The following is a 23,860-nucleotide window of genomic DNA, read 5'->3' as shown; positions in this document are numbered from 1 at the left end:
TCGTTTTGAAATTCGCTCCATTTTTATTAACCTCGGTACAACGTCAATTGATGCAGTAACAAGAAAACTCTCAAATTGTTAACTAAAATCAGCTGTTGGTAATTTGGTTAACATTTTGAGCGTTTTACCATCACACGAGAGGCGTTACGACCGCCGACTGGCATTACATGATAACAACGTCAAGATGACGCTAGTTGACGATACGACACGACTCAAAACTTTTATTACGGGAAATCGTACTTTAATGTATTAAGGTTACATTTTTTGTACCAATTTCTTATGTATTATTAAATAATGATGATCCTACATAACCGTGCAATAAATAATGTGTAATTTTTCTTTATATTAGTATGCGACCTTGCTCATTCTTCATTTATTTTCAAACTGTCTGTAAATATGTAATTGACAATATCTTGTGTTACTTGTTAAATTAGATTATGTTATGCAAACTGTGCGTATGGAGATGAATATGTTTTTATAAACATATAAAATAACGTTTTACTAAAGTCAGCTAATTAAATTTCGTTTATGATGGATATTTTACCGAAACAAGTGGTTAAAGATGATTTCATATCGAAACAACAGCTATCTCATTTACTACCATATGAAGCAACGCGAGATAAAATACAGGTAATATTTAAACGTTCAAATAAAATTGTCAACATTATGATATTAAGTTCAACGGATTTGACAAATTAATTATTTATTGTTTTCACAACTATTAAAAGTATTGCTTTACCACAATATAGTTTGATTACATTTAATTTATATATGTAAAATATTTTAGATTGGAGCATTGAAAATTGGTTCCATACTTTATCCAATTAATGAAGGAATTACCAATATTGGTAGACATCCAAGGTGCAACATTGTATTAATTGATCAAGTAAGTTTTTTAATTTTTTATTTTCTGATTAAGTTTGTTATAACAAATAAGGAACAGGATATAAAATAATATATCATTTTCATTATAATATATTTAAATGTATCAAATGCTGTTATGAATTGTAGGATCTAGAAGAATTGGATTTAAAATGGTTCATTAATCAACATAATAAGGATATTTTTGAAGTATAACAAATATATTATGTCAGTATCTAATATTGTGCATGTGTATTTTAAATGTAATGCATTATTATTTTCAGAAGACGAGACACTCTTATAATTCTTCTTTTAAAGATTGTCTACTTTCAGTATTGCTTATTTTGTTCTCATTAAAATTAATAGAATTCCAAAAGTTTTTCTGTCCAAGATTATTATTACTATCCATAGTAATTTTATCTGGTCCAGCAATGTGTAAATATTCAAATGATTTTGCATTAGGATTTAATCTAGGCCACTTTACTTCACCCATGTTTGGAACTCTGCATTGTAAAAAAAATGCATTTATATAAAATGATTTCCATAATTGACTGTGATGTAATTTATTATGTTAACTTACCTGTTATTTGCGAAAGATACCCATAAATTGATCATGAGCTCTTGCATTTTAAGATCACTTGGTGTTGTAGTAGAGTCCATGAATTGAGTATCAAGAACAACATAGGCATCATCTGCGTGACTAACACCTGCGCATAAAGTGTTCAATGCATTTAACTTCTCTATCCTCTCAATAGTGTTATTTTAATACAAATAGCATACCATAATTGTTGCGAGTTCCAGACATGAAATCAGATAAACTTGTTGCACCTCTGTAAGAATAATAATAATACCACACAGGTTGTTTATTAACTTTAGCCTGCATTCTAGCTGCTTTCTCACTGTCAACAACAAAGAATCTGTCTCCAGCCATTTGTACTAAGAGTTTTGTTGTTGTTTCATCTATTTTCTTTGTTCCAAGGTAGTGCTGTTTGATAAGCCTGGCAACTTTGGTATGTTGATCCTTAGGCAGAGTGTAATTATAATCCAGAAAATAAGGAGCAAGGAGGTCCCAGTTTTCATCCAATGTTTTCAACGCTTCCGGTATAGCAATGAATTCTATAAACTCAATTAGGTGAAGTGCAAGTTATTAATTATACAAATTACTTGTTACTTATTTTTACCTGCAACCGGGAACAGCCCCTCTTCGCTAGTTACGCTAGTTAGCCAAGGAACATCTTGCACATCTCCGCTATTTACTATTTCAATCGGAGGGCGATCAATAAAGGGTTCATCTCCAAATCTTTCAGTAACTGGTCCAAATGGTGTGAATGGATTGTAATAAAATTTCTAGTATCAAACGTATATTGTTAAAATCATTATCAATGAACGCCTGTGAAAAATTCAAAGTACTTACCATGAACTCTTGAGCCGATTGAACCAGAGCCCTGGAAGGACGGAATCTCAAGCAACGCACCATTTCTCTTTTGTTAGCTGTAGGACAACCCATGAGGGCAGCAACCTTCTTAGCCTTCTCCAAGGCATTTTCAGTCTGTGTCCAGCAGCTGAAAGCTGTACCGCTAACCGAAATACCAGCTGTAACATAACAAAGAGTTTTTTTAATCTCAGAGAAATTTTACTATTTAACAATTAACTTACCTTGGAAGAGACCAGCACTCATTGGAGACAAATAATGATAATGGACACTAGCACCTCCAGCACTTAAACCAACTAGAGTCAGCTTATTTGGATCACCGTTAAACCATTCAATGTTCTCAGAAACCCATCTTAGAGCCATGCTCTGATCTTTCAGTCCCATATTGCCAGGTACTATGTCATCCTCTGTGCTGAGAAAACCTATAGAAAAAAATTTGAAATTGATCTTTAAAGTGAGTTTGAATTAAGATTACGAAAGTAATATATATTGTGACTATTATATTTTACTACCTAGTATTCCAACGCGGTAATTAAAGGTAACAAGTATTACATCCTGGTCCATTAAGTACTTGGCACCCATCTCCATTCCAGTACCAAACATGAAGCCTCCTCCATGAATCCAAAACAGAACTGGCATTGGCTTTGTGGTTGGTTTATCATTCACTGGCACATATATGTTCAGATAGAGACAGTCTTCAGCACCTATTACTTTTTCATTTGAGGATTTAGTTAATTCAATGTATTGCAAGCATGGGGAACTGTATTTAGTTGCAGAAATCTCGCCCATCCATGGAGGTATCCGGTGTGGGGGCTAAAAAAACATTATTGGATGATTAATAAGTTTTCCTTATACATTTTTATTGGAAAACCATTTGATCAAAAGCATGCACAAGTCCGGAAAATATTCTTCTTTTAAATATTGTGAAGAGTGATTAAACGAATTTAACAATTCTTGAAGAAATAGAAAAATTTTCTAGCAAAAATGTCATTCTAGAAATTAATATCTTCTATTTTTTATTTTAGTAATGTTTTTGATCTGTGCTAAAAAGATTCTTCCAGAGACTCATGTTTTCCATATTCGATACTGTTACATAACACAATGATAACTCAGTGTGATAATCAATGTATAATTTATAAATAACATAAGTACATTATAAATGGACCTTGTTCTACTTGAATCTGGATATCCCAAAATAAAATCTCAATCAATGGCAGTCAATGTTGCCGCCATCATGGCAAATATAAAATGATTTATATTAAATTTTCAATCAATATAAAATACAATTTATTAATAAACTTTATCGAATTTCTTATGGATTACAAGAGTCCATTACAGGTCCATTGCTTTATACATTTTATTATACGATCTATTATTAAAAAAAGTAAAAGGATTATTGATACACTAAAAAGTTTAACTAGGTAGACAAATTATTAATTTTTTTAAATAACCTCAAGATTAACGAGAGACGTTGGAAATTGAATATTTGCTTACTTTGAATCGAAGTTTTCCAGTCGGTGGCAAAGCGTAAGGGATTCCTTCATAAGCTTCATACTGTCTTCCATTGGCAGACAGTTTATGATACCCTTTGATACTACCTAAGGGTGTTTTAACTCTGGGTGCAGTTTCCAAGGTCAATCCGAAGGTGAAATATCCGAGGAGGACTACGAGAAACAACGCTCCCGTCATCTTGGAGAGAGTGAAGGCATCCCGGAGCGGCCTGTTTTATTTATTGGGTACCCTTATCTATACTCAGATGCCACTAATGTTGGCATAGATAAGTGCGACAATAACAAGCTCTTGACACTACTGTTTCGTTTTGAAATTCAGTGAATTGCTCTCCCTCCACTTTTCTTTTCAGCGGTAATCATCATTGCAACGTCACAAATCTGTTCCGGATTTCCGGTGTCTTCTGCAATCTTAAACTGCGTGTCCACGCGATGTTCTATTGTTATAAATAATTGTCATGATTGTCTTGATTCCAGATCATTTCTCTGCGAAAAATCCGAGTAGAAACTTGGATTAATGATTTGCCTCTTACAGCTCATTAATATAATTTTAAAACGAATGAAATTGCTACTATTATTTAAAGATTCAATTAGCAGTAATCTGTTAATCTGGTAGTACTGGATATGAGGTATTTATAAATAGCGGCAATTTATCTATTTATGTGCACCTCGAGTACTTAATGTGAAGATTTACAATCTCACACAACATAAAGTGTCAGGAAAGGGTCGCTGTTAGATATACACTGTTCTCATTTTATTACATGAAACTGAGATATAAGAAGTTTATCTTAATTCTCGAATGTCGAACTTATTTATCAATTTATTTCAACATATTTGTATGATATTCCTTCTAGATACGTTAATTTGTCTATAGGCTTTGTAAAAACATGTGAAATTGTAAATAGTTGTTAGAAACTTGACATTCACATATTAATTTTTCCAGGCTGGATCCAAATGAACTTTGAATTTGCCATTCGAATCTTAAGGTCGGAATACAATTTTAATTATCGTTTTCAATAAGACGATGAATGTGCACTTGAGTAGTTTGATTGACAAAAACAAACAATAAAATTCTGAATTTTTAAAATAAACTCTCTAAATTTAACACTTTTAAAAATAGCTCGTTCTGGAAAAATTGTTACGTTGACTTTGTGTCTCAGGATTAATTTTTGAAGTGGTGATATACCCGTTCTCGAATACAGCGGGATGTATGCGTTTCTGATCGAACGAGATAAATTGCTTCTTCAGCAATTCATTTGATTAGCGATTAAAACAAAGAAGTAATTGCATCCCAAAGTATAACAACAACAACGTGTTCTTATACAACTGCAGATCTGTATACATTTTTAATTTGTTGGGTTCATTAATGCATTAAAATTTTCCATAAATACAAATATCGATTCAAAACATACAAACAAAAAGATTAAAAATCACATGCGTCAACAAGTCACGATTTTAATACAGAATTATCTGATTGATGTAACTTCAGCCTCGTTAAAACTAGCCAGTTAACCAGTTCGGATTAAGTAATCGTCGCTTGTTTGATAATTTAAAAGTTAACAATTGTATTAAAAAAGCTCAGAATTAAATGAAAATGTTTGAAATCTCTTTTCTTAAAAATAACTAAATTTTGTAACAATGAATTTCTTTTACAGACAGTATCCAAGAAACACGCAAAAATCGAATCTAACAATGGCGAATTATGGATTTGCGATCTCAATTCTTCGAACAAAACGAAGCTCAACAGTGTAAAAATGTTTATTGTTATAGATAGATCACAAACTAATTAAATATCTTAAACAAAATTGACTTTCATATTAGTACAGAAAATAGAACATGATAAAGATTTAATTAAACATTGATTCAATTATGTACTATATTCTTAGTTAAAGAAAGAAATACATTGGAAAAATTAATTTGTATTTATTTAGTTATGATAAATAACTTAATAAAAATTATTATATATAAAAATTTGTTGAAATATTAAGTATATAGTATAGATTTTTTAATTTTTCTTTGCAGTCTATTTTAAGACCTGGTCGATATTATGAACTAAAAAGTGGAAGCATTGTCAAATTTGGCATGGTGCAAGCAATTTATGCAGAACTTAGTTTAATGAATGAAACACTGATCACAAATATCCTACCACGAAATTGTCTAGAGATTACGAATACAATTATTCCGGGAACACCTGATACGACCATAGTAATTATCATTTATAAGTACAGTAATACAAAATTGTCAAACAATTTTCTAATTGTATTAAATGATTCTATGTAGAACTATTCGCCTACATCGGAGCGCAAGACATCTATGATATCAGGGACCCAAGCGGAAAAAGGAGACTACATATTTCGACGGCCACCCTCACCTCCGAGAAGTTCTGCCAGTAGTCGCAAGAGCTATCTTCCCGATTCTTCCATTAAAAATAGTATGAACGAGAATAAAGGTTCTCTAGCTCTTTCGGAAAAGGAAGATCTAAATGAACAGAGGGTCAGTATCAGTAGTATGCAGAAGCAGAAATCATTGATGAATCAGAAAGCTCAGAACGATTCAAGTACCGACATCCACGATGTTAAAATCCAAAATATTTGCTTAAGCAGCTGCAATTCTAAACACTCTGATATTCAAACTGATAGGCATGACACGGGGACACAAAAGAAAAATATTGACAATCAATGCAATGTAACAAACATTCATGATATAGAAACGCAACATGACGCAGATATTCAAAATTTGAAGACGCCAAGAAAGACTGATGTACAGAACAGTTCTGCCGAAGGCGATGGCGGTACGAATTCGGTTGAAAATGAACAAACAGAGGAGGCAGAATTAAAGGTGGGTTTATCCAGTGCGGAGGCATGCGACGTTGTGACGAATGTAGTTACACAGTCTAAGAAAGCTATAGTCGAGAAGGATAAAGGTTTCCTACATTCTAAATATTTTGAAATGAATCAGAAAGGTTCGCAGGACTGTCCAGAGTTATTGATAGCGGTCAACATCAACGACAAGTGCTCGAAACTCGATGGAACCCGCGATCTTCTAGGTTTGCCGAATTTATTAGGGGATTTCACTGACAATGATTCAGTGACCAGGTTAGTACCGAAATCGATCAACCTATCAAACTCTCCTACGAATAAGAACGAGATGACTATAAATAACAGCGAGAAAGAGAATTTATCCGATGCAGCAATACGAATTAACGTTAGTACTAAGAATAGTATTGAAAAAGTAACGCAACGAGTTGATTATACATTTAAAACTTCTATAGTGGAAGATGATTCTGATAATACTGATCAAGGGGGGGTATTTCAGACGTCTAAGAAAATCAATTTGTATGATATTATGGAGGGAAATCTGAATGAGACAGTTATCGACGTTAATAAGGATATCGAAAGTCAGCCAAAAATATCGACTCAAGAGCTTGTGACTATCTTAAAAGCGTCACAGAGTAAGGAAAAGTCTGATACTATGAACGAAGTTAAAATAGGATCAGTAAATGAAATTGTAAATGAAAATATTGCACCAGCTTTATTAATGTCTGCGTCCAAAAATTCGCCATCAACAAGGCTTTCAAGAACAAATAAAGCCGAGGAGTTGAATAACTTTGAGCACGTTGTAGAGACAACTGACTCACCAAAAAGTAATAAGAGCGTTGTAGAAGATTTAGCCAAAAGTGAACAATTATCTAACACATCGGTTGATGTCGGATCATCTGAGTATTCCGTTAACACATCAGTTGATGTCGGATCATCTGAGTATTCCGTTAACACATCAGTTGATGTCAGATCATCTGAGTATTCCGTTAACATATCAGTTGATCTCGGATCATCTGACTATTCCGTTACTATGCTGGAATCCGATGAAGAGGACATTATGTCAGGCTTACCCGAAGTTCAAATTTCAGGAACTCTGTCGAACTCAGTAAGTACGACTTCATCGACGTCGACCGAATTTACATTGTGCACTAGAAGCATGAAACGAAAGTCCGGTGCGAAGAAGATTGAAACCAAAACGAATAAAGCCCCAAAAAAATTAACGCGAAAGTCAGTTGCACGCCTGAATATAGAAAAAAACGCACGTTCTAAAACTAGGGAGCTGAGGTCTACAGCATTGTCAAGCACTTTTGACAATTTAGAAATGAATAAAGTGCCGATGACGATACAAGAGAGCAACGAGAATAAGATAAATAAGATTAGACCAACGAGGAGGATGTCTTCGCGTAAATTGCTACAATCAAAATCAAATCCTTCACAAGAGGAAGTAAGGCGTAGTCTTTTAATTCGTGGCAATGGAAGGACTTGCGCCATCAACAAGAAGGATATTGATAGTTCCTCTGTTCTTCAGGTCAGAAAACAGGATCTGATTGAGAAGAAGGCTAAGCCGGCGGGAAAAATCGCTACTAGGCCACCGCGTGCTGTTAAGAAGTCACTCAGCTCAAATAATATAACTGAGAGAACCATTGTGAAAAAGATGGAGAAAGATGTCAATGAGAAAGAGTTTATGGATTCCACAAGTAGAAAAAGAAACACCAGACGCGTTCTCAATACCAGGAGCAGTTCCGCAAATATTTTGGGATATGTAATGAGAAAAGATTCGTCGGTGTTCAACCCGAATATTTCACAACATTCGCTTATCAGCAATCAAGAAAGTGACGGGGGTAAACAGTTGAGAGTAATGATCACAAGATTGTCTTTCGATAATCCGACACTACCATTAACTCCTAGTACAGCTGTAGGACTAACGACCCAGAGCAATTCATCTAAAGCAAAGAGTGATAAAAGTACAACAGTAGTGGTCGAAAGAAATAATAGTAGACATGATATTAATGTAAATGTAAAGAAACAGGAAGAGACAAATCAAAATGCAAAAGGTATTAGGGCAAAAAGTACTCGAAAACGTAGACACGCAAGTGCTGGTACCAGTCAAGAGATTATAGAGGACACTTTCTCGGAGGTTTATGAGTTAAATAATCCTGGCTTTGAGGCTCCCACATCTAAAGCTAAGCGCACTAGGATTACCAGAAGTACTACAAATGTGGATAATGAAGCGACGAAAGACACAATTACGGAAGTAAGAAGAAATACTGCAACTAATAATACTGGAAGTAAAGAAACTACTAAAAGAGCAAGCAAGAAAGGAAAAGTGCAAAAGGTGAATACTGAAGAAAGAAATGCAGCCAGCACACTAAAAGAAACATCCTCATCTGAAATAAATTCTAGCATGGATATTTCAGCTATCTCAACACCAACTAGGTCAAAAAGAAATATGTCTACCTCATTTACATCACCCCTGCATAAAATTTTATTTACTGGTATATCCAACAATTACACCAAGCTGTTAGCAAAATTGGGTACATGTTGTTCATTATGAACAAAAATAATGGTTTAACTGTATTTGTGCTATAATTGTATTTCTACTTGCTCATAGGATCGTCTCAAGTTGAAGACCCAACAAAATGCACTGTGTTAGTCACAGACAAAGTTCGAAGAACCGTTAAGTTTCTGTGTGCATTAGCACAAGCAGTGCCGATAGTTTCAGTACATTGGTTGGTTCAGAGTGAAAGGGCAGGATCCTTTGCAGTATTGGATAATTATGTATTGAAAGACTCTGCTGCGGAAACTAAGTTTGGATTCAGCTTAAGTCAAAGCTTGAAGAAGGCGAAGAAACAAAAATTGTTGGATGGATATACCGTTGTTTTAACGCCTAACGTCACTCCACCGTTACCCGAATTGAAAAGTATGTTAAAAATCAAAATTGATTTTTATTAACTGCCAAACCAGCAATCAAGCTTAATCGCTTATTTTTCGCAAATTTTATAAATCGTTTGTAACTAATCTGAACTAAATTTACAGCTATAATTAATTCATGTGGTGGTAAACCATTGATTCGACCTCCATCAAAATGGCCAGAAAAAGCAGTTATCGTTTCCGCTGAGAGAGATATTGTAAGTGCGAAAAAGTTCCTCACGAAAGCTCCAAAAACGGTCACTATACAGTCGACAGAGTTCATACTAACTGGTGTTTTGCGACAAGAGATAGATTTCGTTAAATACAAATTAACGTAATATATTATGAGAATGAATAAGTATTAGGTGAAAGGTATTTTGCATAATTGTTTTAAATATATAACATAAGTGCTATATGTATATATCTGTACGAAACCAAATTATTTTTATTAATTCTGGTCACCGTCTTTTTTTATTTGTATTCCCCGATCACGAAAAGATGGTATAGATTTTGAAAGTGGACGCGGGGATATCTGCCGCTCCCGTCTTAGTATATGTATACAGTAGTAGATCCTTATAATTTTCTCTGTGCCATCATTTCGTGGACGAGGAATACGTATACCAGTATAGTTTATAAACAATTTTAAAATATGTATGATTTTTGTACAGTTACTATTTGAAAAAGTATTATAAAAGCTTCAGAAACATTTTATTTAAATATACGCTTTATTTCGAATCAACAAAATTTCCAACCTGTAACTTTATATATAAGTGTAATTAACATTTCAAGAAAATCAATAATTAACAAATGACTCGATAAGGTGTTGTATCGATAATACGACATTTAGTTTTTTACTAAATTTATTTTCAATTTTATATAGCTACATGTTTTGACATTCGTAATATTTTCAATTTTCCAGTAAACGCAAAATAAGAAAGAAGTCTTATAAAGTTAACAAAAATTAAAGAATTTTCAATAAGAAATACGTTTTCTTAACGTTCGCATTAGACGAAGTATTTTTGTACATAGCCTGATTTTCCAAAGAAAGAGACCATAGATATACAGACAGCGTCGACGATTGTTCGTCCCTTTATGCAGATCAATATACCCCAGATCTCTCCTTCCAAAAATGACAAGCTACAGTTACAGAAATGACTATCTCCTAAATTGAGCAATTGTTAATGATGCTAACCATATAAATGAAATACACTTTAAGAGGAGCATTTACAATGTGCGTGAATCCAATACAAACATTACTTAACACCCTTTCATACGTCATGAAAGCTCCTGATACAGGTGAACCTGTTGTAAGAGCAGTCTAACTTAGGAAATGATTATTCTACGATATTAATGAATATAATAAACAGTAATTGTAGGATATAGCCTATGTATACTAAGTGCTAATTATCTTATACTAAGTAATAATCTACATTCAGCGACTAAATGCCATAGCTGAGAACAAAAGGAAATTAAGATTTTTCTGTTTAATATAATATATATGTATATAGTATATATTCAAGTTGTTGTCCTTTTCTATTCTTCCTGCATAATGGAAAATGCAGTATAGATACGTGTATGAGATATCCAAGGAGTTCCAGTCTGTAATAATTATCAAACTAATACTTCTTTAAAATGTAAGGAGGATCAAACACCAAAGTTCTGAAACAAAAACAAATGTATATGTAAAATGGAAATAGAACAAAGAAATTATTTTCTAGTTTTTAAAAAAACAATTGTTGTACACTTTTAAGTATTTACCGTTTATTAAAAAAAAAATGCAAAAAGCAACATGTATTTACGTAAGAAATGAGTCACCTTTAAAATGGTTGCGCAGTAGTGAAACAAAAACAAAGGAGCCGTAAGAATAACAGGCTGTTATCGGTGAAGTCACGATAACCGAAACAATGCGAAAGAATTTATTGAACTTAAAACTCGATTTTCAATTTACTTCTACAAACATCCAAATGTGTACATATAAATGACTGTGCGTAGGAGGGAAAAACATCCGATGTAAATACGCATTAAATCCGGCCAAGGTTGTGAACTCTTCCGGCTATATTTGAATCGATAATGCCAAATCGTGTAACAATATACATCAGAAGTTCGAAATTCCAGCGGGATCGAACGGAAGATATTTGTTGCTTACAGTTTATGCCTTGGTTTTCCCATCATGTCGTTTATTATGCTCGGTGTTCATCAACTTCGTGACGATCTTTCTGGAATGGCCGCTCGGGTCGAAGTGGTTCGTGTGTGTCAACGCTTCGCGCTTACTCCGTTGTTTACCACTATGTCCGGTGAAAATATGCTTGTCGTAGTCGTAAATGAAATGCTCGTAATCGTCAATGGAATGGTAAGACATAGCTCTTGGCTCTTTAAAAATATATGCTCAAAAACAGCAGAACACTGTCGAAAATCACCTGCGGAATCACTTGTTCAATACTGTCGCGAAGCGGTACTCTACGGCCCTTTATATAGGCAGCTCGAGCTATCGCGTCTGCGCGCTACGCACAATTGTTCATCGTTTCGAATGTTACAACCGTTCGTCGTTACAACCGTTAGCTTTTCAATCTTCTTTGCAATATAAATCGATTTTAACTTGATCTGTTTCAAATGATATACGCAAGTTCGATAGTTTTCGCAATGAACGGTTCGAATAATTGAAATTTAATCGAGAACGTCTATGGATAGAAAGTGCTGGAACGTAAAATTGACCTGCGCTGCAGGTTACAGAGACCAACTAACACACCACCAGTCACGGTTCGTTATCTATACCCCCTGTTTAGAAAAACTCGAGCGTGCAAGTGCACTTCAAGATAAAATGATAGCACACTATATACATATCATGTTTTTAAACTTTGAAACTAATTAAAAAAAAAAAAACAAATTCTGTATGATCAATGAAATGTGTGAATTCAAGACATTTTCTAAAAACGGATATCCAAAAGATGCGGTTTGAACTGCATGTAGGCAGCGTCGATAATTGTCGAGTGCATTGCGTTGCGTACACAGTCGTAATCGTCTGATATGTTTGTTAACCTTGTTGCATACTCTATATTTCTGCCAAGAACAATGTGGAAATTACTCATGTGTAGTTTATTGCGCAGCAACGGTTCGCAGTAGTATATCAAATTTTGAGCGCTGTTCGTTTGTTTGGATACAAACAGGGCGGTCGACATATATTATATTAACACGTATGCGCAACGGTAACATTGGCTTCAACAAGTTCTGTTGTTATCGTGAGCGACATTTCATTTTTAATCGTTCCCGAAAAAACACGTGGATAAGAGCAATAGAATATAGACTACTTTGACAAATAAATATTATCGAGCACGTTTCCTGTAGGTACATATTACGCCACGAACGTAAACAATGAAGTGGAAGCATGTAAGATCTAAACGAAATGATGAAATTTCAGGGGAACTGGAATCAATTTCCAATATCGATATGCTCTGATTATCGAAGACGTCGCGCGGGATACTAATTACGCTTCCTACGTGAAAAGTGGCTCATATATCGGCCAGCAGTCTGTGGAAATGTTTATTTATGGCCCGCGTTTTCGAGCAGTACGTGTACCAGAACACGTTACAATAGAGACAGGTGTGTTTACAATTTATCACGAAAATAGTCTAGCTTGACCTTAATCGTTCAGTTGCGAGTGTCGTGACACCTTGCGCCGATGCGTTTTCACGTAAGAGGAAGCGCAGCACTAATGAATATTCATGAGTTTGAAATCGACAGGGGGCCTTTGCACTCCCGTTTTTGCTTATCGCATACTATTGTGACCCGCGTCGCAGATACTGACTTGGAAGACAGCGTGTTCCCTAAGGTTGCCAATAGAACGTCATTCGTGGTAATTGAGCTGCAGACAATCAACAGCATTTTGGTTGCAATTCTAGTAGCTCAATTTTTACTGCGATTACACGAATCGCAACATCTCCGAAAGGATGTTGGGGTTACTTGAAATTGATCGACACGTAAGTGGAATTAAAACGTCAACGTGGTACACGCCAACTGAAGCGGTACGTATTTTATCAGCCGATCTCATCTTGTCGTCAGTGAACATTATAATGTAAAAAGTGGACTGGTATTATGTATACCGGTTACAAAGTTGAGGAACGAATTCAAGCGATGCTTCGCTGGACGCCATCTGCGATATTCATTTTGTATCTTTTTCCTGCGCACTACTACCTGCGCATTACAGCACTATTTTTAAATCTATCTCTTTTTTAATAAATCGAACTGGAAAGTGTTATCCACTTTCTCGATGCTATTAATAGGCGAGCGCGGTTTGAAAAATGCAAATCTCTCCTCGTAAATGGGAGATAAGTTTATCATAGATGTTTTCATCTGTTCGATAATGGTCTTTCTTGTAGCTTGGTATGGTTAAGTTATAATTGAATTATTGACGTTTAGCTGAATGTAAATTTTTATACATTGTTTCGTAAAAATTTGAAGAGTTTGGAGATTTGTTTGCTTTATTGCAAATATGCTTCGACATCCGCTGAAATAAAAATGCAGTAGTATACATTGCTGTACATCGATCGATAGTAGCTAGAATTTCTCTTTACAATATCCGAGGATCGTTTAACACACTCGTAAATTAGATGCTAGAGAAATTAATCAATTACACGACGAAGGGACCACGTGCAAAAGTTTTATTACTGAGGAAGTCCAGGTTTTATAATTTCGTACAAGATAAACTTACAACAAGAATGGTTCTCTAAAAAAGAGAAGAATCTTAAAATTTATTAATCGAAGACGCAATCATTGTTTCTTGATGAAAGTTTCCCGGTTACAAGTTGGGGATCTATACTGTTAAAATCGGAAAAGATGGATTTTTAAAATGTTCGTAGAGATTTAATCGATCCCGTACACGTCCCCACCTTTCCGGAAATCTGCGTTTGCATAAACGGTACCGTTATTTACGATAATAACACATGCAACGCTCCCACGAACTCGGTATCTTGCAGTTTTATGTCCGATTTTTTTCAGACCGTCAATCACTTGTTTTTCTACTCCGTATTCGTAGGAGATCTCCGGTGGATAGAGCTGATGGTGTATCCGTGGCGCGTCCATAGCTTGTTTTACTGTTTGATCCATCCACATGATCTTTGCTATTATCTGAAATTATAGGCAGTGCATCATTAAAATTTAGCAATTAAGCTTATGTAAATCTGTGCTCAAGTGACGACGTTAACTTTGTTATTATATTTTCTCGATAAAAAGACACTATTTTCTGTTTTTCATAGGCCAGAGATCACGCGCAAAGACTGTTGTCTAAAATAAGAAGTACAAATGTGCATGTTCTCTTCAAGTGGCAATGGAAAGGTCTTTTCTGGGTAGGATAGGGAACAGCAGATACTAGGGAAAGAAAAAGTTCAGGTACGAAACTTGATCCACTAATCCAGCAGATTCTTTTTCTGAAAGGAAACCGACACATTTCTTTCAGAAATTCCGTTTTCACATTCAATCTCCAGATCTTTTCTATTTCCGATTGACTGAAATTCTATAGCCCTACATAAAGAATACCGACCTGAGCAACTGTTGTAGTAATCTTAGTGCCGCCAGAAGCCCCAACAACCATTTTCACATCGCCATTCGAATCAACGAGAATCGACGGTACCATCGACGATAGTGGCCTTTTTCCTGGCTTAATATAATTGTTGGGACTTGGTGGAATACCAAAGTAGCTGACTGTAGAAGGTACACCGAAATCATTCATTGCATTGTTCAGGATTATTCCAGTACTCTCGCTGACTACCCCACTTCCAAAACTGTGGATATTCACATGAATTCATATTTAACAGCCTTATAAGCGCTTATAATTGTACACTTTAAGAGACTAGCAAAATAACGTAATAAACAACTAATTAGAAGTGGAACACACTAGAAATTGATGCTGCTAGTGGCAGCTACAGCATCGCCGTTTGGTGCTATCACGGAGACATGCGCAGTTCCTTGATCCTTCGCGGGGTTCAGTGTCAAGGATCCATAATGCTTTGGATCGTCCCACGTTTTATGATCGTCTATCTTCATTTGAGTTAAGTGCGCGTAACTTCTTGACGTTAAATTCCTGGTCAGCTAAAATTAAATATGCTCATAAGTCCGTGATGATAGGGGCTTACGATTGTTCAGTACAATTCTCCCTTGCAAGGGAAGCTTGCCAGATGTTAAAATAGTTTTCAAGCAATAATCGCTACAACAACCTCAATGTTAATTGCCAACGTTTCTGGCGAACTTCCCATGTTAGACCTTGAACCGTGAGTGCACTGTTGCGTCTCTTGCTCGAGGGGCAAGGGTACTAACTTCTTCCATGTCAACGAACTTCTTATCGCTCATCTCGTTTCTCAATGCGTAAGCGTACTTAAATGTCTCTATCATACGGTGATACGTAAGAATCGTGCTGTTCGAGTCAGCTATACTGTCAGGAGTGAAATGGAAGTTGTCTAAAATATTTAAAATGTATGTGAGAAGAGCTCCGCTGGCAGGCATGCCAACCGTGTACAATCTCATTCCATTGAACAAGTTCGCTGTCAGTGGTTCCTCCCAGTCAGCTCTGAAATTGTAATTTGTTATGAATCATCAAAAGTTAATTAAAACTGATTCTTTTACTTCATTTTATAGTCCGTTGAACGCTTCCAAGTCTTCCGTTTAATACTCAACATTACCTATAATCGTTCAAGTCCTTCATTGTCAAAATCGCCCCTTTCGACTTTAAGTCGTCTATTAAAAGCTTTCCCAAGCTTCCATTATAAAATACTGGTGCTTTATTTTCTGCGAGGGTTCGCAAAGTACCGCAAACCGCCGTTGGTTTGATGATCGTTCCTGGTCTGTAGAAATCATTGGTGTCCGGGTTCACAAACCATTTCCTGCGAAGAACCAGTTTCTAAAATCCGCACAATTGATCTCAACCAAGCCGTTGTATTAGTGTGATTACTTTAAGAGTGGATCATTATAAATATTCTTTGCGTTGAACTGAAATCCGTCGTGTTGGATTTTTGTCAGATTGTATCCTTCCTCGCACAATTTGATCGAGGGTTGGAACAGATCTGCCCACGGCAATTTACCGAAACGTTTGTGGGCCTCCCAATAGCCAGCTACCTCACCAGGAACACCAATAGATAATGGTCCTACGTTCAAAATGGCTTTGTTGATCAGTCGTTCAGAAGTAAAAGCTAAACAAAAAGTAGTGCTGCGTACCAATGAAGGCCGCCTCTTTCGGTTTCCCTTCGTACATCGTTTCGTTGGCTGCCAATGGCGCCTTGTCCCTCGCTACTAACGTAAATGCCCGCTGCGTTGCTTTCTCATAGATCGTCATGAAAAAACCACCACCTAAACCCATGCTCTGCATGTTCACCAGGCCGTTGCAGATCATGGAGGCTATTGCAGCATCCACTGCTGAACCGTTCTTCTCTAAAATTGATCTGTGGGAATTAAAAAAAAAGTTTTTTTATTTTTACAACGTTAAAAAATAATTATCTTAATTATAGGATACAAGCACATCCTTTAATCACGAATCTGTTGAATGTTCTCTGCGCTCGAAATATGAAAATTTGAATTACGTACTTGCCCACTACTGCGCATGGGGCCCCATCCGCGCAAACGGCGCCACGTTTGAAAATTCTGAGCTTGCTCGCAGATGGGGGCAACGCCGTTTCCGGATCTGGTGGCACTTCTTCGTTTTCATGAAATTCCAGATCTCTGTCCGCCCCATAAAAACTGCAAACCGCTATTATCGCTAAAATCACTGTTGCTAGTATTACGCCGGCTATTATAACGTTTTTCGTGGTGAGGTAAAACCTGGAAATCAATTCACTCGTCAGATTTTGTGCTTGTTTGTTTAAACTGTAAACAAATTTTCCGATCGATGAGTATATGGAGAATTGAGATTGATTTGTACACTGCAACGATAATTCCTTACCGTTGTAGCTATAAGGTTGCTCATTATGAATGGTACTGATTATTTACTTTGCGGTATCACAAAAATTCAGCCCTGAAAATGTTATCATATTTGAATTATTGCACGTGTGTAGTACAGAGAGCGCCACTCGATAATTGCGCGCGAATAGTATATCTTGAAACTTATTTTCGATTACGATTGTAAGCCTCGTACGTCAGTTCGCGTTTGAAAGTGCATCGAAGTTGACGCGTTTATCCTTTTCCTTAAACAAATTTCGCGATTTATAAGTTTAAATAGTTCTGATTGTACCAATCTATGTGAATTTGTTACTGAATTATTCATTTAATATTATACTGTCGGCAATACCTAAAATAAAATTGACATTTAATCAGCTCCTCGAAGAACAAAATGCTGAATGTACGGATGCTGTATAGGTTATGTGCAACAACATTTGAGTAAGTGTTATCTAACGCTAATAAATCTGTACATATATGCTTCTCTTAATTTAATACTTGCCATTGTCCCTTTGTTAGGACACAAATATCTATTAGAATGTATAATATTATGGTTTTATATCTGCAGTAGTTCATTTGACTAATTTGAAAAGAAAGCTAGATTCAGTTTAAGTAAGCTTAAAATAAAAGCCCTATGTAGATAGTTTCATAATTTTATTGATTTTTGAATTGTGGCGCATAATGGGTTAAACGGAGAATTCTTAATTGGAAATTACAAACCGTTGCATTATAATCTATTTTCATACCATATAAGAACATCAACGAAATTCTATGAATTCCGTTCTTTATTAAAAACTTTTCATAGTATCCAATCAAAAGATATATCCAACCAAATATACAAATTTGTTACAAATAATATTGCACTCTCATTTGAGTTAATCTTATCTTTGCACTTTGAAATTGAATCCATCAGTGTCAACAACACTGTAATTAAATGTTTAAACCTCGAAAACAGAAACGATTATCAGCTGTAATAACATTAACAAATTCCGTGTGTCTTATATATGAATAAGTGATATAGTCCGCCGTTTTTCATAGCTCCATAATATTCCACTTAGAGAACAAAAAATTACTTTTGTTCTGATCAAGTCTAGTCGAGTTGGATGAGTAGGTCCAATGCGTTTTTTTAACATTGATGTTTGCTCTGTATCCGCGAAATCTCCTATAAAAAAAACTAGGCGTTCTTTGCGCGATCGAAATTCCCGCCAAAAATTCACTCACTTGTTGCGAAAGTGTTTTGTGATGAATCCGGCCACTCTCTTGCGGCCGGGCGAGTACGGTCGCAAAAGCCGAGCGGTTCCGATCTCGTCCGAGTCGAGGAAATTACGTTTGTCATTATCATAATACTGACGGATGTCGTCGGTACTTGCATAAGCAGAACTCGTGCTGGACGATGCCGAGGACGTCATGATTTTTCTTTGCTACAAAGGAAAAAGTGTCTGAGAGACACAGGATTTCCGTATTTTCTCGTCAAAGGAGAATGATCGCAAGGTGAACGGCTATCGCCATCTTCAGTCGGCTCGATCAAGCAAGTCGCGTTTGAGAGGTGCCAAAATCCGGCGAATCACTCACTTTGACAATTTGACGATTCTTGATCACCATTTACAGACGAATTCCTTTGTGTTTTACACGGTTTTGCTTCATTGGAAATCTCTCAGTCATTTCGGACGTGTCGCTACCGGTAATCGCATCTTGAAAATTGCGAGACACGGTAACCGTATCTTTCCACGATGAATACCACTAGCTGACTAGACCAAAATCAATCTGAACATGCGCGTTTAGTTGCATCTTCTTTTAGGATTCTTTTCCTCGCGCGCACATGCGGCCCTTGATTATTTCTGGACCAAGATTATCGAGGGCCTTTGCAATATTTTGATGCTGTACAAATAGCACGATAGAGTTCAAACAATTCATTTTTCGTACTCTACTTTGAACTGCCGTACGTGTGCTATTCAAATTTTGTATTTTCATTGACGATTGGTGGGTTGATAAAGTTCGAATTAAGCCGTGATAATTAGGTCCATTTGAGATAAACATTTTCTGAGTGCGTATACACTGAATCAATTCCAACGAATGCAACTGGAATTGTTACTTTCCATTATTTCTAGCAGGTATTGTGTAGCGGATTATTTGAAAATTCGTAGAAGGATACAGATGATTTAAATTTCTATTTAAGACCAACACGGAACAGATATAAAAATCGTCTTAAATTTCAGTGAAATAATGAATTCTTTTCTCTCATAATAATGTAAACATATCTACGTATATGTGATTAGCAAACAGCGATTATCGATTGATGATAAAACAGATAAATGCAATATCATGTTTGGGAAATATATATTCACAGTTATCAAATAATTCTGATTTACTGATAACTAGTCTGAGAATGATTGTACCAATATACATTTTGATAACACAATTTATGAAAAATGAAACTGACGAGAAATATTTCTCTATTTTATTTCAATGAAGATACGGATACTGTTAATATTGTGTAAACACTTTCCTACATTGATTTTGAAGGTATAAAAAACACTTAGATTTTATAAAATTTCGTAGCCTAACGATAATGCTTGCAATTAACGTTTCTTTTCTTTTTAACTTCTTATTTATAAAATTTCAAACTGCTATTTTAGTAAAAAAAAAAATGGATAAACTAGCGATATATGTATAAGTTAGATATTGCTTATAGGAGTTAAAATACAATATAAATTAAAAGTTAAACAAAGAACGCGCTTTTCAAATTTAGTTAAGGACCATTACTTTTTTTTCTTGCTGCTCAACGCCGTTCAATAAAATTAGCAGAGCGATCAAAGAGTCGGAGATGCTCGCAGGGCATGATAATGTTTAATTAGCGGAATTAAACGGGGTCTCACGAACACTGATATTATAACGAAACAATGAAACCTGCAATTAAGATGAGTTATATATCTAGGTCGTAGTACGCGCGGGGTACGAGCTATCGGGAAGTGGCATGCAATTGCGACAATTTATAGCGGATATTCGACAATTATAGGAACCGCCGAGCTCCGTATAATGCGATTCAGCAAAACGCGGACGCAGAAAACGATCAGACCACGCGATTGCTTCGGACAACAATCGATCAGAGCGACCAATTCCGCGTTTCATCGTCTTTCGTTCGTTTCTCACGTTTCGATTCGATAAACCGAATGATACGATAACGAACATCCTTTGTTACGTCCCAGACAAATATTATCGCCAATCTCATCGCTATCACTTAGTTCCTTCTATCGACATGAAAGAAATTCGAAGCTTCCCGCAGAAATTCGATTCCTTCAACGGACCCGAACCGCTTATAAATCGATTCGTGACTAAATTACAGGTATTTTAAACAGCCGATGATGGAACATCATTGTTTAAAAAGTTTTTTCATAGAAAATTTGTTATTGACGTTTCTTCAATTTCTGAAGTTCTTCAAAGTTCAATTCCATTGAATTGTTCAAACTGATGCATAAATTAATTTAATGCGTTGAGTTTTTAACACGTTCCATGCCATATGTACCACCGGTGGTACATGCTTATATGTTTATTTAATGCGCTAAGAAGATAGTTTATAATAAATTTAGAACTAAAGAATTAAGTTCTACCGCAAGAATGGGATAATTAATAATGTATATATAATATAATACATTAAGTTTTAATAAAATATCAAATGAATAATGTGAAGAGTCGAGTAAAAACAGCTCAACGCGGAACATGTTAAAAATACATCAGATTTTTAAATCGCTTCGTTACGGCATAAGTAAAGTTAGTTCGAGAAGTCGTTGCACTTCTGTTTCATAAAACTAGTTTTAATGTTTTTTCGGGAAAGTGTTTTAATGATCCCCGCAGCATTTCGTGCCGTTAATTAAAAAATATTCGCAAGCTTACCTCGGCTCCTTCCTAGTCTCCTCAATTTCCTCGAAGCTGTCCCTCCTGGTCATTGTGCTCCGTTTCTGGTTCTTATCAAGTTTTGCCAGCTCTCGGAAAAAGACGCCACGTGAACGCTCGTTACGGTAGGTACACAAACTGTCCGGTTGTATATTAGATAAAAAAACGTGCGTAGAAACGTGGGCAACGATATCTGACGTTCAGTATGTGTTCCAACGAAAATGACCGTGCCATATTTATGCGTCCGTGCGGTAATGTTCCCTGGGAAATAGATACATCCAAATGGTGAATCGTCCTTTATCTAAAGATGTTTTCCATTGAATGATGTTTTCCATCTGAAGGATTTCCAACAACGAAATTTTCCGTCAATAGACTCAAATTTTCATTCAGTTTTGAAAATTCCAAATCGGACTGAGAAATTACAGTAGCATTGTTCGTATTAATTGCAAAAAATAGAAACCAAGTATTAGTTTCTTCTCCTAATTTAATAATTGTAACAGATTCAAAATAATACATTCTTCTTTTCAAGTAATTTTAATCTTCTTACTATTTTAAGTCGGAACTATTCTCTTTTGTTCACAATCAATAAAATCCACGGTCTTGTCACGATTTTTAACACCTATTTTAACACCTAAAATTGTAAAAAATCTGCAGTTTTTTCAATTTTTTTTGGGTGATCGCGGACAGTTCTTTGGGGATTTGCTGATTGTAGTCTTCGTTTACAATAATACACACGTGATCGAGAAGTCGAAAGCTATGCGTTTCGAATCTGGCGGAGGTGCCTTTACGTAACGGACGGATGTTATATGTTGGAGATGGGAAGCCCACTACCCTCGACTCCACTCGCTCTCGAACACTAGGTTAACCGATCTCGATCAAATATTCAGTCCGCACATAAGCTACACAAGATCTACGAAAGTCATTTTTTAAATTTTCGTTATAGGCTCGGATGGAAAAGTTACAAAACGATGGTTTTCTACTTTTGCGGTCATTCCAAATAACAGGAACATTAAAAAATAAGCATTTTAATCATTGTCTAGTAGACTAGTATCTCCATCATCTAAACAAAATTCAGATCATTTAGACGAGTTTTAAAATAGTTATTGTATTTTAACATTTTGCAACAACAACTGGTGACTCCGACTCACCATTTAAGATTGTTGTACAGGGTGTTAAAAAATTGTTGCAGTCTATAAGGACTTATGGCGAAAGGAGTAAAGAATGGCTAGTCAATATAAGTCCAAAAATCGATCCTTTTGATAGGTAATCGACTTTTTGCACCTGTCTAAGAATTTTCGATAACGCGAGTGAATTTTTCTGCTACCGATTGAACATTTCCAGATACTAAAAATCGATTTTCTATCGAAAGGGTTTTTACTCCTCTCACTGAACACCATAAATCCTTGAAGTCTTGAGTCACCTTTTTTAAAGTGTAATTGTTGAGTGAATCACAAAATCCAATTTCATACATATATAAAATGCGCTTGATCATACAAACTGAAAATAGCGGAAAAACTATTTTGAATTCAAAGCTAAGATGGCTTCGGGTGCAAAAAGTTAGAAGGTATACGAAAACTTTTATAAACTGCTATATGTAGCACGACGGATACCTATAAAAAAAACAGCAGAATACCAAAAAACAAACATCGCTTAAAATTTCCTTCATCAATGAACAAAATCTAGTTGATTGACGAAGCATCTTCGAGAGGGACAACGCGCAAAGACGCGGGGTCCGCCGACGAACCGGTTAGATACATCTTGGCGACGCTGATGCATTAAGAGGAAAATACATGTTACAGTACCTTGTTCAGCACTCGTTCTGGTTCCCCGGCGACCTTGACGGTTTCATTATCCGACGTGACCCAAGTCCGCGGATCGGTCTCGATCACCACTAACGAGATCCGTGCTCGCCGACCCGTGCTATCGAGCGTGTAACGCGGATACGCGCGATTTGCCGAGAGGAGCGAAGCGGATTGAGAGGAGTTCAGCGCGTTGTCACCATCGGCCGTCGAGGACGGTGTTGTCGTCCCGTGTCGGAACACCGTTTGCCGGCGCAGCGCTGCTCTGAGGGCCGGATCGGCGGAGACTCTCCACGAAAACATTTGTGAAACATGTTTGCGAGGTGGCGAGCACCGGAGAAGGGAGTTATTTGTTCCTCGTCGAGAGCCGACCAGCCCGAATTAATGCTTCTTATTTTGAATTCCGGCGGCGACAGAGGACGGGGTGTGCTCGGTGGATCGACCCGGTTTATAAAAGAGGCCCCTTGTCGCATCCCGTACACGCGTACCGTTTCTTGTTGCTTTCTGCTCCGTCGAATTACCAGTTTTTCTGGTCCAGAGACCAAATGTGGCCTGTCCGACGAGACGGGAAATTTGAATCCGTAACGAGACGCTGCCGCTGGCGCCGATCACACTTTCAAGATCGTTCCGTTCCACCGTTCGGAGGGTCCAAGAAAATCTGAGGCTCGGATAAATGAGCGCTGATGCACAGAATCCTCCTACGTAATTGGCCAATCCCGTTCGAAA

At 36.3% G+C, this 23,860-nt stretch overlaps 6 protein-coding genes across 14 annotated transcripts in view; 3 read left to right on the top strand and 3 right to left on the bottom strand.

The window, feature by feature from the left end:
• Positions 1-198: 198 nt before the first annotated feature.
• On the top strand, positions 199-10,247 carry Mu2 (mutator 2). 3 transcript variants are annotated; one of them, XM_078189034.1, is made up of 8 exons: positions 199-329; positions 435-630; positions 788-886; positions 5,457-5,549; positions 5,824-6,006; positions 6,082-9,154; positions 9,232-9,540; positions 9,657-10,247. In XM_078189034.1, the coding sequence occupies exons 2-8, from the start codon at positions 529-531 to the stop codon at positions 9,866-9,868; spliced, it is 4,071 nt and encodes a 1,356-aa protein (XP_078045160.1). In that variant the 5' UTR covers positions 199-329; positions 435-528; the 3' UTR covers positions 9,869-10,247. The 3 variants fall into 3 exon arrangements, with proteins under 3 accessions (XP_078045160.1, XP_078045159.1, XP_078045157.1); XM_078189033.1 differs by having other exon boundaries at positions 199-348; XM_078189031.1 differs by having other exon boundaries at positions 199-630.
• Jhe (juvenile hormone esterase) lies at positions 902-4,322 on the bottom strand. The gene is made up of 8 exons (XM_078189037.1): positions 3,788-4,322; positions 2,806-3,106; positions 2,518-2,715; positions 2,276-2,454; positions 2,043-2,208; positions 1,642-1,977; positions 1,442-1,568; positions 902-1,364 (listed from the first exon to the last, which is right to left on the bottom strand). Exons 1-8 carry the CDS (start codon positions 3,980-3,982, stop codon positions 1,160-1,162), a joined length of 1,707 nt encoding a protein of 568 aa, XP_078045163.1. The 5' UTR covers positions 3,983-4,322; the 3' UTR covers positions 902-1,159.
• Positions 10,248-10,372: 125 nt separating the features above from the next.
• LOC144474314 (nuclear protein 1) lies at positions 10,373-11,992 on the bottom strand. The gene is made up of 2 exons (XM_078189042.1): positions 11,677-11,992; positions 10,373-11,189 (listed from the first exon to the last, which is right to left on the bottom strand). Exon 1 carries the CDS (start codon positions 11,887-11,889, stop codon positions 11,680-11,682), a length of 210 nt encoding a protein of 69 aa, XP_078045168.1. The 5' UTR covers positions 11,890-11,992; the 3' UTR covers positions 10,373-11,189; positions 11,677-11,679.
• A 73-nt stretch (positions 11,993-12,065) lies between these two features.
• Positions 12,066-15,472, top strand: LOC144474313 (uncharacterized). 6 transcript variants are annotated; one of them, XR_013494721.1, is made up of 5 exons: positions 12,066-12,287; positions 12,946-13,127; positions 13,325-13,549; positions 14,780-14,912; positions 15,043-15,472. XR_013494721.1 is itself a non-coding variant. In XM_078189041.1 (3 exons), exons 1-3 carry the CDS (start codon positions 12,211-12,213, stop codon positions 13,489-13,491), a joined length of 426 nt encoding a protein of 141 aa, XP_078045167.1. In that variant the 5' UTR covers positions 12,066-12,210; the 3' UTR covers positions 13,492-13,943. The 6 variants fall into 6 exon arrangements, 1 of the variants encoding a protein (XP_078045167.1); XR_013494720.1 differs by having other exon boundaries at positions 14,980-15,472; XR_013494719.1 differs by having other exon boundaries at positions 14,780-15,472.
• LOC144474309 (scoloptoxin SSD14) lies at positions 14,369-23,278 on the bottom strand. 2 transcript variants are annotated; one of them, XM_078189036.1, is made up of 10 exons: positions 23,138-23,278; positions 21,336-21,596; positions 17,097-17,330; positions 16,731-16,954; positions 16,468-16,660; positions 16,199-16,399; positions 15,837-16,086; positions 15,418-15,611; positions 15,064-15,304; positions 14,369-14,651 (listed from the first exon to the last, which is right to left on the bottom strand). In XM_078189036.1, exons 2-10 carry the CDS (start codon positions 21,386-21,388, stop codon positions 14,388-14,390), a joined length of 1,854 nt encoding a protein of 617 aa, XP_078045162.1. In that variant the 5' UTR covers positions 21,389-21,596; positions 23,138-23,278; the 3' UTR covers positions 14,369-14,387. The 2 variants fall into 2 exon arrangements, with proteins under 2 accessions (XP_078045162.1, XP_078045161.1); XM_078189035.1 differs by lacking the exons at positions 21,336-21,596; positions 23,138-23,278 and adding exons at positions 18,666-18,865; positions 19,017-19,179.
• Positions 17,254-23,860, top strand: part of LOC144474312 (phytanoyl-CoA dioxygenase, peroxisomal-like) — a 33,805-nt gene continuing 27,198 nt past the window's right edge. The window contains exon 1 of the mRNA XM_078189039.1: positions 17,254-17,885. Coding sequence (XP_078045165.1) covers positions 17,839-17,885 — 47 coding nt within the window. The 5' untranslated portion in view covers positions 17,254-17,838. The remainder of the gene's footprint in view (positions 17,886-23,860) is intronic.

The sequence above is a fragment of the Augochlora pura genome, chromosome 8 (assembly GCF_028453695.1).
Source record: "Augochlora pura isolate Apur16 chromosome 8, APUR_v2.2.1, whole genome shotgun sequence".
In the NCBI taxonomy this organism is placed as follows: domain Eukaryota; kingdom Metazoa; phylum Arthropoda; class Insecta; order Hymenoptera; family Halictidae; genus Augochlora; species Augochlora pura.
Note: the sequence above shows the minus strand (reverse complement) of the source record. Positions and strands in the feature narration are given on the sequence as shown.

Excerpts from the sequence above, each read along its gene's own strand:
- Mu2 (XM_078189034.1), top strand. The coding sequence starts at position 529 with ATGATGGATATTTTACCGAAACAAGTGGTTAAAGATGATTTCATATCG. Across the intron at positions 887-5,456 it reads ACATTGTATTAATTGATCAA|ACAGTATCCAAGAAACACGC; the intron begins GTAAGTTTTTTA and ends TTTCTTTTACAG. Across the intron at positions 9,541-9,656 it reads ACCGTTACCCGAATTGAAAA|CTATAATTAATTCATGTGGT; the intron begins GTATGTTAAAAA and ends CTAAATTTACAG.
- Jhe (XM_078189037.1), bottom strand. The coding sequence starts at position 3,982 with ATGACGGGAGCGTTGTTTCTCGTAGTCCTCCTCGGATATTTCACCTTC. Across the intron at positions 2,455-2,517 it reads GAGTGCTGGTCTCTTCCAAG|CTGGTATTTCGGTTAGCGGT; the intron begins GTAAGTTAATTG and ends GTTATGTTACAG. Across the intron at positions 1,569-1,641 it reads TGGAACTCGCAACAATTATG|GTGTTAGTCACGCAGATGAT; the intron begins GTATGCTATTTG and ends CTTTATGCGCAG.
- LOC144474314 (XM_078189042.1), bottom strand. The coding sequence starts at position 11,889 with ATGTCTTACCATTCCATTGACGATTACGAGCATTTCATTTACGACTAC.
- LOC144474313 (XM_078189041.1), top strand. The coding sequence starts at position 12,211 with ATGGATAGAAAGTGCTGGAACGTAAAATTGACCTGCGCTGCAGGTTAC. Across the intron at positions 12,288-12,945 it reads CTAACACACCACCAGTCACG|GGGAACTGGAATCAATTTCC; the intron begins GTTCGTTATCTA and ends ATGAAATTTCAG. Across the intron at positions 13,128-13,324 it reads ACACGTTACAATAGAGACAG|ATACTGACTTGGAAGACAGC; the intron begins GTGTGTTTACAA and ends CCCGCGTCGCAG.
- LOC144474309 (XM_078189035.1), bottom strand. The coding sequence starts at position 19,046 with ATGGTGATCAAGAATCGTCAAATTGTCAAA. Across the intron at positions 16,955-17,096 it reads CCATGCGCAGTAGTGGGCAA|ATCAATTTTAGAGAAGAACG; the intron begins GTACGTAATTCA and ends TAATTCCCACAG. Across the intron at positions 16,087-16,198 it reads AAGGACTTGAACGATTATAG|AGCTGACTGGGAGGAACCAC; the intron begins GTAATGTTGAGT and ends TTACAATTTCAG.